Source organism: Haemorhous mexicanus, chromosome 5 (genome assembly GCF_027477595.1).
Source record: "Haemorhous mexicanus isolate bHaeMex1 chromosome 5, bHaeMex1.pri, whole genome shotgun sequence".
Classification (NCBI taxonomy): domain Eukaryota; kingdom Metazoa; phylum Chordata; class Aves; order Passeriformes; family Fringillidae; genus Haemorhous; species Haemorhous mexicanus.
In genome coordinates this window covers 22,005,615-22,024,865 of record NC_082345.1, presented here as the reverse complement: position 1 = coordinate 22,024,865, position 19,251 = coordinate 22,005,615, and the positions used below count along the sequence as shown (strand labels likewise).

The window sequence follows — 19,251 nt, the reverse complement described above, 5'->3', positions numbered from 1 at the left end:
CAGAGACCACAGCCTGCGAGGCACAAAGGCATGGTAGGGGACAGAGTAATGGTGAGTGCACAGCAACTGCAGAAGGTGAGGCAAGGATATTGGAGAACCTCAACTAGGGAAAAAGCTCATGAGGTATCCAAGAATTAACTTAGGAGACAATATTTATGGAAGAGTAATAGTATTATGACAGTGCTTATCATTAAACCCTCTTCCCCAGTTTGAGAAATTTACTCACTCTCTGTATCAGAAATTCCAAGTTTGTACACGTACACCTCTGAAAAATAGACACATTTCAGTATTTACAATGCGCTTGACAGGACAACCACTTTATTACAAAGAACAAACAAGGCTTCAAAATAAGACTAGTCAACGTGTATTGTACAAAATGTCAGTTTCCTTGTAGAGGTCATTAAGTAACAGGCTGTAAGATTATGTTCACGTTAAATTTGCTATCCTGAAATGATCAGATAAGAACAGTAATACTTACTATATCTTCAGAGTTTATAGCGTGATCATGTGCTCTACTCCAAAGTACATTCAAAAGATATTGCTATAATTACTTTGAAAACACAAAGTGTAGGTTATTGTTCACTTCATTTCCACTTTCACAAGACCATTCTGAAGATGAAGCTGTAGCAGTGCCTACCATAACTGGCATGACTGTCCTATGCTTACACAGTTACAACCTCCCTAAGGAGTTCAGTAAACCTAGACATTTCTACAATATGGATATAGTAATCTGCTAGATTTCAGCTTCTGTGACACGTCCTTTAGCAGTATCTGAAATAAATGGAGAACATGGAGTCTCAAAGAGCTGGTGTCAATGGTCTTCTAAACTTTAAAAATCAAACAATCAATATTTGTCTGATATCTAGTTGATAGGCAAACAGGTGGGATTTAGACATTATAAATACAGTTCTAAAAACAGACCAAAAAGTGTATTTTACAGTGTGTACCACAATTTCAGTTTAAAGTAAAACTGCGAGCAACTGAAGAGTTGCATATGATCACTATTCAACGTTACCCAACTTGGACAAAAAAGAGAAAGTGACATTTTATGTCAAGTCAGCTGAAGAAAGCACACTCACAAGGAAATTACACTTTCATTGAAAACGCCACAGTTTTACCCTTTGGTAGTCGTGACACGCCCACTGAAAAAAGAAATTGTGCAAAGCATATGAAATCAAGTGCAAAAAAACTCCACCCAGACACACCCAACAGGTTTTATTCTTAAATAACAATTCTACAATCACAGCTATTAACCAACAAAATCAAAGCCACAAGTATTTTCTCTAAAGGCTTCTTTCACAGTACTAATAATAAAAACAAAGTTCTATTCTTCTAGTTGACAGTTCATCTGTATGGTACTTTAGTTATCAGACAGTATTGGTAGAGATCCTACCTGACAAAATGGACCATTAAAACACAAATATCTTAAAGCCAGTTAACTTCAGGAAAAGTCCTATACATTCATACAATAAACACTGTTTAAAGTGAAACTGGGATATCTGATGATTCTTCTTGGAGTCAAACCACATCTGTTACTCCTGTGCCACAATTAACACTATTATAGCCATTTATGGTCCCCAGCACTTTCTTGACGCTACTGGAGCATGTGATGCATTGCGATAATTAAGGCTGTACCAGCACTTTGTTATATCCCTGATTCTCAGGGCAGCCAACACTTAGCTGTTAAATCTACTCTGGGAGACTTGAGCTGCTAAATCTCTACTATTTTAGTGATACTTCTCCCACCAAACTAGGCACATAATTGATTTTAGTTTATATATTTACAAACACTCTTAAGACAAATTTTACTGGAAGAGACAAGAAATTCTAGCTTGATGTATAATCTTTTGGCATTTGGGGCAAAATTAAAGTGCAAAGTATAAACTTCATTGCACAGTAAATAATTTAGATTTTATTTTAAAATAATCTTATTTAGGTGCCTCAATCTATTCACCTAGTGACCTTGTCCAACTCAGCCTCTACACTTTGGTAAACATAGTTTTATATACAGATACATAAATACCATTTAAAATGTTTACCTTTATTTCACTACTGTGAACAATTTTTTTCTTTTTGCGTAGGAATGGATCAACCTATTCCTAGAAGTAATGCTTGTTGATTTTTTCAGCTAGCTAGTTAATGTAAAATGATGCATAGTAAAAGGGAGATACTGAACTTGATTGATGGAATATATTGGTAAAGCAAACAAGCACTTAAGAAGATTAACTGGAATAAATATGTTGAAAGTTGCCATAAAATTGTGCAAAATTGCTTACCATGTATTCTAAACTTTGGTTAAAATTTTCAGATTGAAGTTTTACAGAAACATTATGGAAGCAACAAAAGTGATTACTAACACAGGAATGAGGTAAGTTATTATTAGTGCAAAAAGCAAGCATATGCTAAAAGCAAAGCATATGGATTAAAAAAAAAAAAGAGAAGAGAATGAATCTCATGGATGTTTTAATACAAGACCAGAAAGGTCTCTTGTAAACATTGGTATTTACAAGTTTAAGATTTGTACAACTACAAAAGGATAATTTTAAGTAATAGTAGTGCATTTACAATGAATTTATGTTTTTTGTAATAAGAGCAATGGATAAGTTTATCTTTTTCCTTTTAAATTTTCAGGGGATGTTTTTCAAGATTAAGATATTTGTTACAAATAGTAGAAAAAATCATTTCTTTTCCAAAAAAGTATATATTAAAATATTTATACATTTTAAGTTACTATAAAATAACTGGAAATTTTTGCCTTGTACTCAGGCACCAGAATGAAGAATGTGGTATAGGGAACTGAAACCAAACAGAATTTGCTCATATCCCAAATCTTATGAATTATCTATGCAAGATCTGTAGCAATCTCGGGGACACTACCTCAAATACTACTTGTGCCAATTCTTTTATTCATTTTTGATTTGAAACTCTGTGTTCTTTACATTTTAACTTATCACTACCAAAAACAGCTGCTGGACAAAGAGCGATCCTCCACCCCACCATCTCTGATATATATTCTATATGATACTCATACCTGAGCAAGGCTCTACAACATCGATGTGTCAAACATAAAAAAGATTATATATTTTTAAGATAAAAACAATGCAAAAATAAAATATTTGTGACATTTACAAATAGTACAAGAGTTACATTAAACACTACATTTGAAAATTGAAATTTATTAAGTCGTTTCTACTTTGAGCCTGATGTTTTCATATCTGCAAAACAAAGGAGACATTGTTAAATGTTTCATAATTTCACATAGTGTACACACTCAAACATTTTCAGACAAACACTATTTCAGAGTTTAGGATATAGATAATGGTCAAAACCCTTGCCAAATAAAGGGTTAAAACAGCACTGAAATACTGAACATCACAGAAGACAACTTCTTCATTGTTACTCCCCATCTTAGAAAAGCACATATTTTAGAAACCAAGCAGTGGAGCATTCAACAGGTGGGTCCCAGCCCAGCAGCTGAGGTCAGCTACCCCCCCCACAGTTCCCTGCTGCCCAAGGGGGTGGGTACTCTGCCCTTTCTACCTTCCTCTGTGCTCACAGCACCTCTTGCTGAGCAAAGCTAGCTCCCAACAAAGCTAAGCCAGAAACGGGGAGGAGCAGGATGAGAAGATGACAAAACTTGAGACCCCAGATTGGCTAACTTCTAAGGCAGGCCAGAACTGACCAGGCTAACACTAATTTTATTTTCAGTGGATCCATTCCCATCCCCAAATCATCATGAACCTGTACATATTCAAGCCCAAGGACAAGATGACAAAACCTCTTCTGGATGTAACACAGATTTTAAAGTGTATATGCATCACAAAAATGCACCTTATATCACCTGATAGAATTTTTTTTTCCATTTAGGAAGGTGAAAAGACTGAAAAAAACCCTGATTACATTGTATATATCTACATGATGCACATAACTGGATTACTTCTTATTACACTGAAAAACTTCTGCGCTGAAGTGAATTATACAGAAGTCAGAAGCAACAATTAGAATTGCATAAAACTCCTATAAGGAACAAACCAACATTTCAAGAAGTTCACATGCAGTGCTGCGTTGGTTCTGGATGAAATGTACAGCTCCTGCTCCACTCAAATGCTGTGTGTGACAGCGACTTTACCTTGGAGCCACCGAACCTGCGTGGCTGGGCCGTAGCCTCTCTCGTTCTTGGCTGAAATCCTGAACACAATGGCAGGCCGGGAGGTGTAATCCACATGGGCATTGGAAAGCTGGGCAGTAGTCACTACACAGGAGGTTTTAAGACCACAGTATATCCTCATAAATACAAGTTGACTTGGATTTTCCTGTAATTGCGTGGAACGGATGGCTAAGTAGGCAGAATATTCTAAAATATTTCCAGAGGGTGAAGCAGGAGGCTCCCAAGAAAGATGAATACAGTCTACACTCTGAAGAAAGAGAGAAAATTATGATGGTATGTAGCTAACCATTAATATCTAAAAAATACAAAAAACCACCAAATTCTAAAGATTCTAACCTATCATCACCACTCTGGACATAAGGATGTTTTTTGACTTTTTTTTAAGAAGTGTGGTAAACCCCTATAGATTTAATGATCTAAGACTAGAAAATCATGGGGAAACTATAATTAGCTCTAAAAAGAATTCTTTTTAGCAAATTTCTTTGAGAATATTATACTGAGCAGCGGTAACCAAGTAAGCATTGGACACTATTTTATATGACAATTTTAACTTAAAAATAAAACTAACTAAGAGTTCTGAGATTACACCGGTGACCAGAATTTCACACATCAGAACCAGAATCAAAACTACCTCTATTTCTCACCTTGGTGATTTTGACTGTTGAAGGAGCTCCAGGAAAACCTGGAATGCATGTCTTGAATTCACTGATTTTACTGAAAGGCCCAACACCACAGCCATTAATTGCAGCAACTCTGAATCTGTACACTGTGCCTGGAAACAGATCTTGTTTCTTAAGTAATCTGTAGTCTGGTACATCTGCACCTTCTGTCTGAAAAGGAAGAAACATTTGTGGTAATTTAAAAAATATTATAAACACAATTATCCTAAAAAAGTATAAAGTGTTAAGCTGAGATTAATAAAGTTTAATTGAAACTGAAATCTATTTAATACTGCTGTACTTAGATCAGAATTTATGAAAAGGTTTTGACTGACACAGTATCTCACATCAAAACAGCTGATGTAATATGCAAAGTAAGACTACACGTCTAGACCAAAAGATATCCCAGTTTTTCAGCTATTTAAATTAAACTGTGCCTTGTGGTTATTTTTACTCAGGAAAGTTAAAACAAAGTAGCATTTACAACTACATAAATTATGATTTAATTAACATAATCTGTCCTAAAAATATTTTTAATTCAAAAGCAGTTTTTTCTGACATTAGGAGCTGCAGTACAATGTGTAAGTAATCAAAATGTTCTTAAGGAAAAGCACAGTAAGTTAGTAACAAACAGCTTTCTGAAACATTATGTGCTACCATACTTCCATAATTAAAATAAAATATGCATTGATGCATCACTGATCCTTTCAGTGGAACTATTTTCCTACTGAATAATGTGAAAGAACCACAATTAATGTAAACATTGTACATTGTACTGTGCTCTTTAAAACTAAGACATAGAATATTTATAATGAAGTGCTTGCAAAGGAAGGCTTCTGTTATTTTGTTTCTGTCTCAAGAAGACATAATTTTTGTTTCTGGTTAATGAGGACATCACAAATTCACACTTTTACCATCAAAACTGTTACATTTTTGCAAGTTTCACACTCATAATTTTTATGTATTCATTTACATGTACCAAATATTAAGTTAGAAAGATCTAATGGAAAAGCCACTACAGTTCCAGGTCTACTCTTTTTAAACAGTCTAGCCTATGTCTTACTAATATCTTTAACAATTTTTATGCAAAGATTCTGGAAATACAGAAGAAACTGAAACATTTCAATGCTGGACTGAAATAACATATTAAGAAATTGTGGGGTTTTTAGTTTAAAAGAATTTTACTGGCTTGAAAATTTATAAGTTTAAAATTGTTTTCTAAGACAAGAAATAAAAAAAAGAATCAGCAATAGCAAAATAAGATATTTTGTATTATCATACATAAATAATGGAAGAAATTAATCTAGTTTAGAAAATAGTAAAAAAAGGTGAGAAAAATACATGAAGATCTACTGGTCATAAAATGCAACTTCTACAAGCACAGATTCTGCTGTAGTATTAGAAAATCCATATTTTGTTGTGAACTATATAAGCAACAAATTCTGAAATAGGTATATGCAAGTTATATCAGAGAAGCAGCAGCTACCTTGCTATTGATGTTCAGTGTTTCCTCTGGCAGCAAGTAGAACTGGCTCACCACAGCACTGTTGTTCTTAAAAATTCCCACATCATACCACCGGCGGTCTCTGGTTTTCACCGATGCTGGCAGCCTCTGGGAAGCTCTCTAGTATTTGAAGAACACGTCATGTAGATTACCCACACTTCAGTGCCATGGAAAAAAATGTCAAGGCTCTAGTATATGTAAGAGACAACCCCCTTTTATACCAGCGTTACTTTCTTATGCTTCAAATGAATATGCATGTATTACTAAAATACTGTGCAAAACCAACTGGTTCTTATACATTTACTCAGACACAGTCTGTCATTTAAAAAGTAACAGCTGGGATGTTGCATCTGATATTCTGAATGGGGCAGGGAAGAAGCTTAAATCTGTAGAACTAGGTGTCTGTAGCAGCATGTAGTTGAGAAAAGGTCTTGACTTTCTCTCAGAGGTCAACAAGTTTCCCAAGGTGGTCCAACATCGGCAGCTCCCCCCTGGGGCTCAGCTGTAGCTCAGCCCCATGCACTTTCTTTGTCAGGCACTGCGGAACTCGCCTGCAGCTGAGAACAGCCCTCTGCTGTGGCATGGGGCCATGGGGATGGAGGGCGTGCAAACTGCTCCTGACTGACTCAATAACACAAACTGGCTTTCTTGCTGGTCTCCATGCACCAGGGAGAGCACTTGCACAGTCAGGTGCCCAGCACAGACAGGCCATGATCCTGCTAGCATGGAAATGGGGCAGGAGCTGCAGCCGCTCTTGGCAAAAGCACCCCACCCTTTGGTAGCAGCTGCTTCTCCCCATCCTTAGTTCCTCGCTTTTGGTGGCAACAGTGGCACCTTGTGTTTGTGTATTAAGTTGTAAGCAGGTGAAATAGGAAGCATTTACTTTTTCAGGCAGTATTTACAGCTTGCATAGTCAGTTCCCATCTCCTCTAGGGAAAAACATCAAGATGTCAGTTCAGTTATGTTTCAAATCTATAGAATCAGCAGCTAACACTAGTCTGATCTAATACATACTTAGTTCTAAATTCAGTTCTGCATACAGGAAAGCTTTTTATATTTGCACATCATGCAGCAGAGACCATTCCACTGTGCCAGTTGATAAAAATGATTCAACAGCTGAAACATGAACTTGGATCTCCTCCCAACTACACAACTGCTATTTAGACTTGCACCTAACCCACACAATGCAATTAGTTTTACAACAGAAATGTTTACCCCTATATTATTCACTCCAAGCTCAAAATAAACACTGCTTTTCTTTCAAAAATATAATTAAAGGAAAACAGAAGAGCCCTTACAAATAATCAACAGAACAATAGGTAAAGCAATTTGATAATACTTTTTCAGACTTACAGAAGAGTGTGAATCATTTGTCTGTCCAGTACTGACCCTTGTTGAAGGTGTGACATAAGCAATTTCAGCAGCTAAAAACAAAACATTAAATTTTAAAAATGTCAGCAATAAAAAAAATTTAATATAAAACCCACAGAGTATGAAAGTTGACCTCAATAGCCATTTACAAGTATTTGTTGCACAAGAATGACTCAGACTTCTTTTGCATGCAGTTCTATTTATAACACAAACTAATTTTGGCTTCTATCAAATCCACAGAACAATTCTGAGAGTTTGGCATTGGAGGCTGCTACAGATAATAGAAACAGAAGGCAGGACTCAGAAAATCCTCAAAAGTGACAGCATTATGATATATATGATATAAAATATTTGTGAACAAATAATCTAAATACCAGATTGAGGCACATACTGGGGACATTATATGAATAGTCTAAGTATGAATAGTCTGCAATTTTTTCTGACATCAATATTCTGAATTCTGAACAGAAGCAGTTAAACTGTAAACAACCTTAACAAATGGGAACAGACCATTCATTAAATTTAAAATGGAATCTTTAAAGAAAAAAAAAGATTAGGCACATGAGTAACACATGGGAGTGTTAGTATTCTATACTTGTCTTCCTGGGTTCTGCTCTTAAAATACAATACTGCTTGGTAAAAATCACACTATACACACAACATCAATATGAGAATACAGTTCTTTAGTTAACACTCAAAACAATAACGAGCACTGCCTGTGGATATTTGTCAAAAACAAAACTTGAAAAACTACCTATTTATGTTCTGCACTGCTGCTTATTTTGGGTATTTCCAGCAGACTGTGAAGAGGTCAGCACATTAGACCAGCAGGGAGCTCAACACATTTATTACAGAGGTCAGTTGCTTAAAGTGAAAATCATCCAAAGTTACCATTTTAGTCTTTTGCTGACTAAACAGACAAGCACTGAATGAAAGTAAATGTGCAGGAAGCAGCAAAACAGACTACCACTGATATTTAGCAAATGGACCTCTGCATAAATGAAGATTTGTCACTTACAGGAATCACGGTGATTTACAAATGCATAGAAGAATATCCTGATTTTAAAAGATGCATAAATCCTAGCAGAGATCATCCAGGCTGCACAAGGTCTTCAATGCCCAAAGCCCTATCTGCATCCCAGGTACTACTCAAGACAGGAATCCCACCATACTATAGGAACTCTGATGGCCTTAGAAATATATGGCTCAAAATACAGTATGTGAAACACATTTCAAACCTTCAGATTTTGAATTGAATGCTGTTAGTGAAGTTTCATCTTTAACAACTGCCCCATTTGTACTTGATGATTCAGTTTTAACAGCCTGCTGGGTTACCATAGTTTGTGTGCTGGAGACAGTACTGGATACAGAAGCATCAGGATTTACACTTTGTTTGTCCAAGTCATGCAATTCACCTACATTTGCTGATGTCTGAGCACCTTAAAAAAGAAGAAAATATTAGCAATTCAATATTGATAACACCCCAAACCTCAACTTGGTCTAATGGATTTAGTTTCTTATAAAGCCTGAGTTTAGCTCAGAATTAGGTTAGAACATATCTGATTATATTGATTGCTAATGCTTACTTTAGGTTTATAACTGAACAGGAGTCTGTCTCCACAGTCATAAATAGGTGTATGTAAACAGTTATTTTAAGTTTGCTGTTTTTTAAGTATCTGGTCACAAAAAAATTAATTTGGGGAAAAAACCCTACTAAAATAAAGCATCCACACAAATCAGTATCACAGATTTCTAACGATCAATTTAAGATTAACCCCTGCAGAAGTCTGTTTCTCACCTGGCAATAAGAACCAGAATTTCCACATTTAATTAAATTACACTGTGAAGAAAATAAAGATCCAACTACTATAAAATACATTGAGATCAAATATAAACAGATCAGGTGATTAAGCCTGGATTCACTACACTGAACTTAAGGCACTTCAGTGACATGCATAAATCAGAGCCTCGTCATCTTTTACTTCCTCTACAGTCAGAGAGAAACATGCTTGTCTCTACATTGCCTGAAATTTTACACCAGCCAATAGCTAACAGACAGACACAGGGTCTGTTTGGAGTGACTATCACCATAATAGTTGTAAAATGTCATCTGTCCCTTTTTACTTGATGCTAAAAATGGCTACTGATGTTTAAATAGACAGATCATCCATCATAATAATGAATATATTGAGAATTTCACGTACTTTGCACCACTTCAAACAAGTTAAGATTTCAATTTTCTTTGTATCTTTTAAAAATACATCCAGTAATAACTAACACAAGTTGGATTTCTTAAACTACAAAGGACTCTCAAATAATTTTAAACTACAAGACAGAAACAATCTTATTTTATGTTTTTGAGATGAATTTTAACTCTCACTTTTTTTTTTTCTCTTTTTTTTTTCTACAGTCATCTTACTTGAAGAAGTACAAACAGGCAAAAGAGAAGGGGCACTTGATCCTTTGAATCCTGTAGCATCCGTGTGGTTTTTCATAGTTTCCTGTGTAAGCTTGTTTTCAGGTGCTGCAACCTTTTCTTTTCCTTCTACTTTTGAACTGGATGAAAGGGTAACTTGGACCTAACCAAAACAACACATTTGTTAATGTTAAACTGCAAAGTTTAGAAATTTCAGTTGCAAACATGACATGAAAATGCTTGCTCATAAACAACAATATAAACTTATCCAATAATTCCTTCTAGTACTTTAAATTAGATGAAGAAATCAATCTCTCAATCCTTATCTTAGTCATTATAAAACAAAGACTCAAACATTGAGTTGACTTGGAAGAGTCACACTAAATTTTATCATTACATGGCATTTCATTGATGTGTATATTTAGTCTACTGGGGGGACTTTGGGCAATGGGGAAAATCACAATTACAGAGGCTTGCAATCTTTGCCTTCCTGACATGTACTTGAGATATTTCTACTCTTTGTGAAATTTATGGTATTTCTACATGTGTTTTCTCCAGGAATACATTATGGATCCCATACAGATCTCAGACTTGACACAACTAAGAAATGGTCCAAAGTTCTAAAAACGAGATCCTTTAGCCAGAGTTTGTCCTCACTATTTCTGTTAAATTGGCGAAACAGAGGAACATGTACAACTGCACACCACAGATAATAACTGGATTTAACCTGCTGTAGGAACTTAGAAATATGCAGACTAGCATAAAACTAAACTAGACTAACAAAGAAGGAATATGCCTTATTCTTTTTGCCTCCCACATTAATGTCACCAGCATTTTGAGGACAAATAGTATTCCTATTGGTGTGAGACTCACAGTTGGCATTGTGGAAGACAATACAGTTGCAATTCCCTTCTGCATTAACAAGAAGAGGACTTGAAAGATTTTAAAGATTGTGTCCCAATCACAAAAGCAAGAAGTATGTAAGAAAATGGACTACTTTAGCAGGTGTCTTTCTTTTTGTTTTATTTGCATTTTTTTTCCTAAGACTAAAAAATGTGCATTTCTCAGCTTACACTTACGTTATTAGGAATGAGATTATTTCTTTGGCTGGGATGATCCACCTTCATTTCTGCATAAGGGATGCTAGGCAATGATTGTGGACTCTGATGGAGAGAACAGCCACCTTGCAGGTAAACAAAAGCAAATTCTCATCAGTTATGTAAAACTTAATATTATGATGGTTTTAACCTATTTCAGTAAGAAAAAGGGAGGCCAAAGTTGCCTGAAGGAAAACTTTATTGTAAGTCTGAAATGAAACTGTATGGATAAACAGTCAGATAAAATCCTTTCCTCACTGTTTCCTTTCTCAACTTGTGCCTAGCATTCTACAAATATCTTCAAAACTCAGACAGCTGGGCAAAACCAACAGAAACAAGTGAAAGGGGAGTTTGCCATAATTATGATGCAGGCATTTGGAGAATAACAAAAGAAACAGGGTCTCTCTCTCTCACAGAATGATTCCTTAAAAAACAAACTCATATTTATTACTTATGCAACCCTCCAGTCTCCCTGTGCATGAGCATTAGTATAACGTGATCTGACTGCTACCTTGTGAACTCAGCACTGATGTCTCAGGAATGCCAGTACCAGGAATTCCAGCCACCGGTGGCACTGGTGAGTCAGCATGTAATTGAAGCAGATATCCTTCAACAGTAGGTACCTCGTCCCACTTCAATTGAAAAGAGTTGGTTGTAGCTCTGATCAGCTGTACCTGTGATGGTGCTAGAGGTCGCTCTACAGGAAACCAATAAAACACAGATGGCATGTTAGAAATTGCCTTCCCTTACCAGTTTATTAAATAGCTGCATATTGCAAGTAAAATCAGTCACTCCTTTTTCACTGATGTACAATATATACCAACATATATTCAACAAGAAACCACCGTCAAAGGGGGCGAGTCAAGACAGAGAATTACAAAGTGTCTTTTCAAAGTGTTCAAAAATGCTCTAGTTTTGATGCTTTGTTTTTAATGGTTCTTCTGCTGCCAGTAGGCCTTTGAGCTGTAGCTATATCACTGTAGGGATTACAGAGACAGGAGATCCTTGTGCTTTCCTGAAACGATGCAGGTAGCTCTTTGGCTCCTAAAGCTTTACATATTCCTCTAATTCACAAATTATTCCTCTTCCTTTTTGCTTGCTCTGTGTAGCTGAAGTGAGCTTTTGCTCTAACTTCTTCTGCACAGGCTGAAGCTTGGACACAACTAATGCCAACAGCTTGCTCCTCTCATGTGCCTCTATGCCTGACCAGGCTGCAGTCCTAAGCACACCCCTCCCCTGCTACTCTTTTTCATTTTCTGAGGTAAAAATGAAACAGGAAAAAAAAGTTCTATTCTAATTCCCTCGTTCCCAACTCAGTGTCCTGCTATCAATGCAGCTACTAATGAGTAATTAGTCTCAAGAATTCCCTTCATCCCCAGGAACAATCTGGTCCTTTCTTAGATTGAAGAGTATCTTTTTGCAGTCCAAGAGATGAGGGATCAGCAGCAGCAATGATCCCAATAGAAGGGATTTGTAGTAGCAGAAAAGATCACTTGAAAGAGGCCAGGAACCCTGAGTTTAGGCAAAACAGCCTTTAGCATCTTGTATTAATTGACTATGGCAAGCAGTGAGAATTTAGCAAAAGTTTTTTAAACAAGCCTTCCTAATTTTTTCATTTTAAGTAATAGCCTTTAAACAACCAGTAGTAAAGCAAAATTTAAAAACAATTTTTAAAATGTAAATACACTTCAAGTTTGCTACAGCTTAATGTTTGATCATCAGTCATGCAAGCTTTCCATATGTTAATAAAACACAGAACATAGTACAAGTCTCTTATTTATTTCCAACTCACCAGTATCAAGGTACCAAAGATCTTTGCAGCAAACTTGATTGTTCCAAGCTTTTCTGTAACCATCTCTACCACTCCAAATATACAGACGAGTGCCAACAGCTACAGCACAGTGTCCTGCTCTTGGCCCTGGTAACAAGTTACTTTTGTCCTCCTGGCAATCTGAGATCAGACCTATCCATTCTGTGGTATCTAGTAAATGAAACTCAAAGCATTTAGTTTCTAGATGTTCTCCAAAACAAGAAATAAAGATGTTAACACACTTAACTGCTCAGAAAAGAAAAAATGAAAATAAATCACCTCTCCTTTTAGAGACAGCTGCATTTAAAATGGAAATATTATGAAGAGAAGGTCACTTTCCAATTAATGTGCAAGATAAAATCAATTCATACAGGCTGAAGTTTCTGACCTCTGGTTATCTCTCTCTCAGGCAAACAGATTCTGAAATGAGGTTTTTCTAAGCATGTTAGTACTATCCCTGAATTCTCAACTTTTGATCTGTCTCCTGTGTTCTTCTAGAAATGAAGGAGTATTTACATTACTTAGCATTAAAGTTGTATTAACAAAGATTTGAAGAAGCAAACCTGCTAAATCTTCAAATAATAATTAAAATATTACTTTTCAAGTAATGTACAAAAAACTAGCAACTTTTATAGTCAACCAGGATTACAACTATGTGTCCTAAAATTTTCTCAAGGTCTTCAAAATAGTTACTCTACTCTGTTAAGAAAATATTAATTCAAAATATCCACTCCCAGAAAGGCAGAAACACTAACCCAAATTAAGGTAAGAAAAGGAACCGGTGCATTTCCATTCACCATCAGGAGCAGAAATTTCACCTCCTGCTGACTGTGGAACCCATCCACCAAAAACATACATTCTGAAATACAGAAAAAGAGGGAAGAGGGAAAGAGAACATCTAGATGTGCTGTATGTGCTCTCTCAAACTAGGACAAAAAGGAAAATTTCCAGTGTGTTACAGTTCTGGTTCACAGCAAATTTTATTTGTATCTATTGTCTATATGAAGTACTGTTGGGGACATCTACCTCCTGAAATTTCAGAGTAAACTGATTGAAAAACCCAACCACACAAAAAAGTCCCAGAAACTTCTCAAACAACTTCCTAAAAACAGCAGTTAATACCGTAACATTTAGCAAACCATCAAACTGCTAATGCTCTCCAAAAATCCCACACATACAACAGAATTTCTACAATCCTTTACTGCAGAGCCCTCAGTAAGTCATGCTAAAATAAGATGACTGGCATCATATTAAATTTTGATATAATTCAGATATCAAAATTTTAAAATATAATGCAGGCTACAAACCACTAACATCCTTAGTAAATAATAAAAAGCTAAGCTGTTGGATCAGAAGACAGAAAGCTTTCATACTTCTTTACTCCCTTGCCTCTTTCTCCTCATGACAGCTTGTAAATTGATACAAAATGGACTGAAACCCATGTTTAAAAATCCATTTTATCAATGCTACCTGCCAAAACAAACCATAATGGCAAGAAGCAGAGTAATGAGGGACAGACTGCAGAAAAAATGGGAAATAGTTTTGCCTGGAACTAGTTTTACTCTTTGAGAAGTTTCTCTGCATAGCTACCTCATCTGTGTCACACACACAGAGACACTGAAGCTCACTCCTGACAGAGCTCAAGCCCAGCTGAGGCTGCTCCAGAATGCACAAAGGCGCTCCAAGAAGCCCACAAAGCTGCTGGTGGCTTGGGCAGATTGTCCTGCTGCATGGAAACACTGACAGATTGCTACCCTTGAGTTAACAGTGGCACTGAAACAGCAGCAGAAAACTACTCTACAGGGCTGATGTTTATACTGAGCAGTAGTGGATAAGCATCGTGATTCTCCTACTAGGTGTACCTTTCTAGAGTTGAGCTTTTAACAACAGACATACTTGTTTCCTATTACATTGGCCGTATGGAGACTGCGAGGAAGTGGTACTGTCCCTTTGGTTTCTGGTCTTGACCAGGTCATGGTTTCTAAAAGAAAGAGAATAAAATCCTCAAAAAAAAAAAAAAAAAAATTATCTTGTTTCTACATATTTCACTACCGGGGTTTTCGGAGGGAAGCTACCTCTAATATTCAGCAAAGCTAAATTTCACCTTTTTAAGATGGCTACTTTTAGGAAAAGGGTACAATAACAAGCACTTGGAACTTCTTTTTAAAAAATCACAGGAAATACTGACAAACCAAATGTTTATCAAAAACATAAATTATGGTTTCATTATGGTTATTCAACTTGGTTTCTTTAGAATGTTTTAAAGACTATAATATCTGTCTCATGAGTACCCATAATCAGTGAGGATAATATATGCAAACAATCTATTTAATTCCAAATATTACAAAAGGTTAACACTATGGTGTCAGTCTCAAGAATATCTGCACCACAGCCTGCCATTAACAATTCCATACTGTAATTTTTCCCCTCAGCCAGTAAGCACTGACTTCCGCTGGCAAACCAACTCACCTATGTCAAGTTCCCAGAGATCATTAAGCCGACAGCCACACATGCCTCCAAAAATATACATCTTTGGGCTTCCCACATCTTTTCTGCAGTACACTATGGCTGTGTGAGATTCTCGGGGAGATGGCAAGATTCCTTTGGTCACAGGAATACTCCAGCCAACCACGCCAGACCCATGTTGCAGCTCCAGTTCATAGAAATCATTTAAATATCTAGAGTATTATTGTCAAAGTATGAAAAACTCACTTAAAAGTATGACAACAAGTGCACTTTAAACCCTGACCACTTCCAGGTATTACAAACTTCTGTCTTGGGAGGGTGCAGAGTTCTAAACTCTCAAAACATTTGATGCATTGTGGGCAGTACCAAATCTGAATTCAAAATGGATTTCAAACAAACAAAAAAAATTAACAGTTATAACTTGTTGCCTCTGAGAAAACATCCTCTCTTATTTGCTACACTGTATTATATGAAAGAAACATGAAAACAACATTTCTTGCAAAAATTGCTACATACAGACACACAATAAACCCCAAAGCTGTGGGAAATACATGATGACAAGAGGTACTATAGAGAAATTTCCGCAACTCTTAAGGCAACAAAGGTGGGAAGAAGCTGTTTGTTTTCTTGTGTCTTCAGGCTGGCCAATGCACAATTAGCCATTTGTTGCTGAATCTATCAGCAAGTTATTTTTAGATAATGGTCTTTGAATCTTGGCATTCACACCAGACACCTTTTGTTTACTGAGCTTGAAATTGCCAGTTTATAGCTCAGTGGACATAAGTGCTCTGAACTGCAGGTAAATGTGGATATAAAACTTCAGCATTATAGCATAGTTTCTTACAAAAATAGCAACTTCAGCTGTTATTGTAAAAAATTTCCAGATGAATTGATAACTGTTTTTCACAGCAATACAGAAGAAACATCGACCCAAGTCTCTGATGACTCATGAGACTCTGCTGATTGAGGTAATTCTAACAAACAAGCCATTCTTAAAAATATCACCCAAAATACCAGGACAAATACGAAAGCCTACTCAGGTTGCCCTACAGAAGTGTCAGAGCTGTCACTCAGTGCTCTATATTGTGGGATTAGCAAAAGGAATACTTAACCTTCTTCGCATGTAACCCCTTCACTGCACAAATAATCCAACTTTGAGCACTTGATATGCAGGACAGCCTGCCTAGAATGTTCCTTTTCAAAGCTGTCAAATCAAGTAACTTGTTTTTAAAGCCGTTAAATTCAAAGACAAATCAGCATACCTGGGAACATTATTATTTGAATCTTCACTTTCATTTGCCAGGCCACCAAATAAATAGCACTTGTTACCATACAAAGAAAAGCTGTGGCCAAGCCGAGGACAGGGTGGTGATCCATTTGAAGGAGCTTGAGGTTTTACTTTTTTCCAGAGCCATCGACTTGCCTTGAAGACAAGAAAAATTTATTTTAAAATAATTTCATTGATAGTCTGTCATAACAAATAGAATTCATAAAATATTAACACTTACATATTTTCTGAATTATTTTTAAGGGAATGCTGAGCTTTTCTCAGGATATTCATTAAAAGGGATATGTAAGAGCTAACCTTAATAAAATATTAAATATATTATACTTTATTTAGACTAGATGAAAGTCTCTACTTCAAAGTTATTTAGAATAAACTTTAGATTCTTAAGACGGAAAAAGTCTTCTGAAGAAGAGCAAAGATCATCTAATTTTCCTCTGCAGCTGGTAAAATAAAATGTGTTTCTTTATAAACAGATAAATATAGTAGTTCTGAAAATCAAAACATATTCATACATTTCCTACCTGCAATTCATATAAATCATTGCTATATCTTCCATATTCAACCATTCCTCCAAAAACTAGTATTCTGGTACCATCACAAACAAATCCATGTGCCGCACAGCCTGGAGGAATATCTCCCCTTACAGCAGGAAGGAACCATTGATTCGTAACTATAGTAGGAAATAAAAAGCCAAAAGCCAGAAAAATAGAATAGAAAAATATTTCAAACACTGAAACATGTATTTTTAAACACCTCTGCTTTCTAAAGAATTACCTTTTATCTGCAGATAACTATGACTATTTGCTTCACACTTAGTTTTAAATGAATTCTTATTTTCTTTAATAACAAGAAAAGCAAACACCTCTATCAAATCAGTGTTACTCAGTACATGAATGAGCTCATGAGGTCACTGTAACTAAGTCAGTCATGAAGGGTCATCCACCAACTTAACAGACTTGCCAAAAATAGAGGCTAATGAGGAACACAAGTGCAGTTCCACACAAAAGAGATAACCACGCTAACTCAGAGGGAGCTAGCTCTAGAAACAGAATTATTACAGCTAGAGCAGCATGGCACTGTACCTGGACTTAACAGCCCTATTCAAAACCTAATTACACTGTTCTGGGACCCCTTTTAATATCCACAGAGTGGGAGAGGAAAGGCACAGAGTCAAGAAAAAGCAACTGAGACTGTCTGATCCAGCAGCAGCATAGTGGTGCCTAAACTGTTCTGAAATTTAAGAATTACAGGGGACAATGTCTTCTTTTTCCTATGCCTTTTTATGACCACGAAGAGGAGAAGTAGAAAATTAGAGGCTCCCAGTGCGTGTTGTTGCAGGGGATTAAGACGCTCTCACTGTGTGCCAGCTCTTCAAAAATCATCACATGCACAGCAAGGGCCTGTGTGGGATGACATGCCACACTGGGGCAGCTTAGGTCATAACACTGCATCTTAAACCCCAGAATAAAAAAGGTCAGTTTGGGCCAAGCATTCATCCGGGAACTAGAGCAACTAAGTCACGATGCTTTTTGTCACTGCTGCAAAGGGGAAACACCTTAATAAGAAAGTCTGGGAAGAAAAAAACCAAGTCACGATAAGACTCACTCAAAAGGCACTCGTCAGAACCTCTGTTCTGATGGCATAACTATGTTAAGAGTTTTCTTTGGATTGATTACTTGTCAGAACAGAAAGGTTAAGAGATTTTTTTCATTTTCCCATCAGAAATGTGATTTAAGCATAGTAGATCTTTAAGCTATGTGGGAAAAATCTGCCTGGAAAAACCTCAAGCAGCCAACACTGTCTCACTGACAAGCACAGATCAGCCACTGAACTGCCCCATCTTGGCCCAAGCCCTGAAATTACACGCAAGCTTTCCAGCCTCATTCAGCATTCTGTACAGTAACTATTTGGGCATCTGATCTTTCACAAATAAAATCGGTCTTGGGCAGTTTCCTGTTTGGAAAGGCTCCCGATGGCAACACGTTCACTTTTCCAAACAAGATTCCCATTCCAGCGCATTCGGCTCTCGTGAGCTGCCGCCACCAGAGGGAAGGAGGGGGATCCAGGCACTCGTACGGACTAATCCTGCCTGCCGCCATTCAGCCTCGACCTGCCAGGGAAGAGAGGCACCGCATCCCTGCGAGACAGCCGGGGACAGCAGAGCAGACGCGACACGCACCGGGCGATCCTGCCGGTCGCTCTTCCTCAGCAAGGAGCACCAACCCCGCAACACCAGCCAGGGCGCAGCACTACCCCACGGAAGACCCCTAGCCCAGGCGTATTTTCCGCTCCGCCATTTCGGGCAGCTCCTTAGCCCGCCCGCCGCCTCCTTGGCCAGGCCCCCCGCGGGCAGTGCCGAGGGAGGGCGGGAGGCCTGAGGGGATCCTCGGCGCCGTGCGGAGCCCGGTGCCACCAGCGGTCCTGGACGGGACAGCCCCGCCGCTGTCCCCCCCGCTCCTCCCGCCCCGCGGC

The 19,251-nt window shown here is 37.3% G+C and overlaps 1 protein-coding gene across 6 annotated transcripts in view; it reads right to left on the bottom strand.

Moving 5' to 3' along the window:
* Positions 1 to 301: 301 nt before the first annotated feature.
* Positions 302 to 19,251, bottom strand: part of HCFC2 (host cell factor C2) — a 19,176-nt gene continuing 226 nt past the window's right edge. Inside the window, exons 2-16 of one of the 6 annotated variants that reach the window (XM_059846185.1) lie at positions 17,301 to 17,449; positions 16,754 to 16,914; positions 15,495 to 15,703; positions 14,922 to 15,006; positions 13,781 to 13,884; positions 13,008 to 13,196; positions 11,727 to 11,912; positions 11,198 to 11,301; positions 10,083 to 10,281; positions 8,941 to 9,141; positions 7,685 to 7,755; positions 6,314 to 6,451; positions 4,813 to 4,998; positions 4,130 to 4,415; positions 302 to 3,215 (exon numbers count right to left, since the gene is read on the bottom strand). In XM_059846185.1, the coding sequence (XP_059702168.1) occupies positions 3,190 to 3,215; positions 4,130 to 4,415; positions 4,813 to 4,998; positions 6,314 to 6,451; positions 7,685 to 7,755; positions 8,941 to 9,141; positions 10,083 to 10,281; positions 11,198 to 11,301; positions 11,727 to 11,912; positions 13,008 to 13,196; positions 13,781 to 13,884; positions 14,922 to 15,006; positions 15,495 to 15,703; positions 16,754 to 16,914; positions 17,301 to 17,449 (2,294 nt within the window). In that variant the 3' untranslated portion in view covers positions 302 to 3,189. Of the gene's footprint in view, positions 4,416 to 4,812; positions 4,999 to 6,313; positions 6,452 to 7,684; positions 7,756 to 8,940; positions 9,142 to 10,082; positions 10,282 to 11,197; positions 11,302 to 11,726; positions 11,913 to 13,007; positions 13,197 to 13,780; positions 13,885 to 14,921; positions 15,007 to 15,494; positions 15,704 to 16,753; positions 16,915 to 17,300; positions 17,450 to 18,958; positions 19,100 to 19,251 lie in introns of those variants that run through there. The other 5 variants (XM_059846189.1, XM_059846187.1, XM_059846184.1 and 2 more) reach the window with 5 other exon arrangements.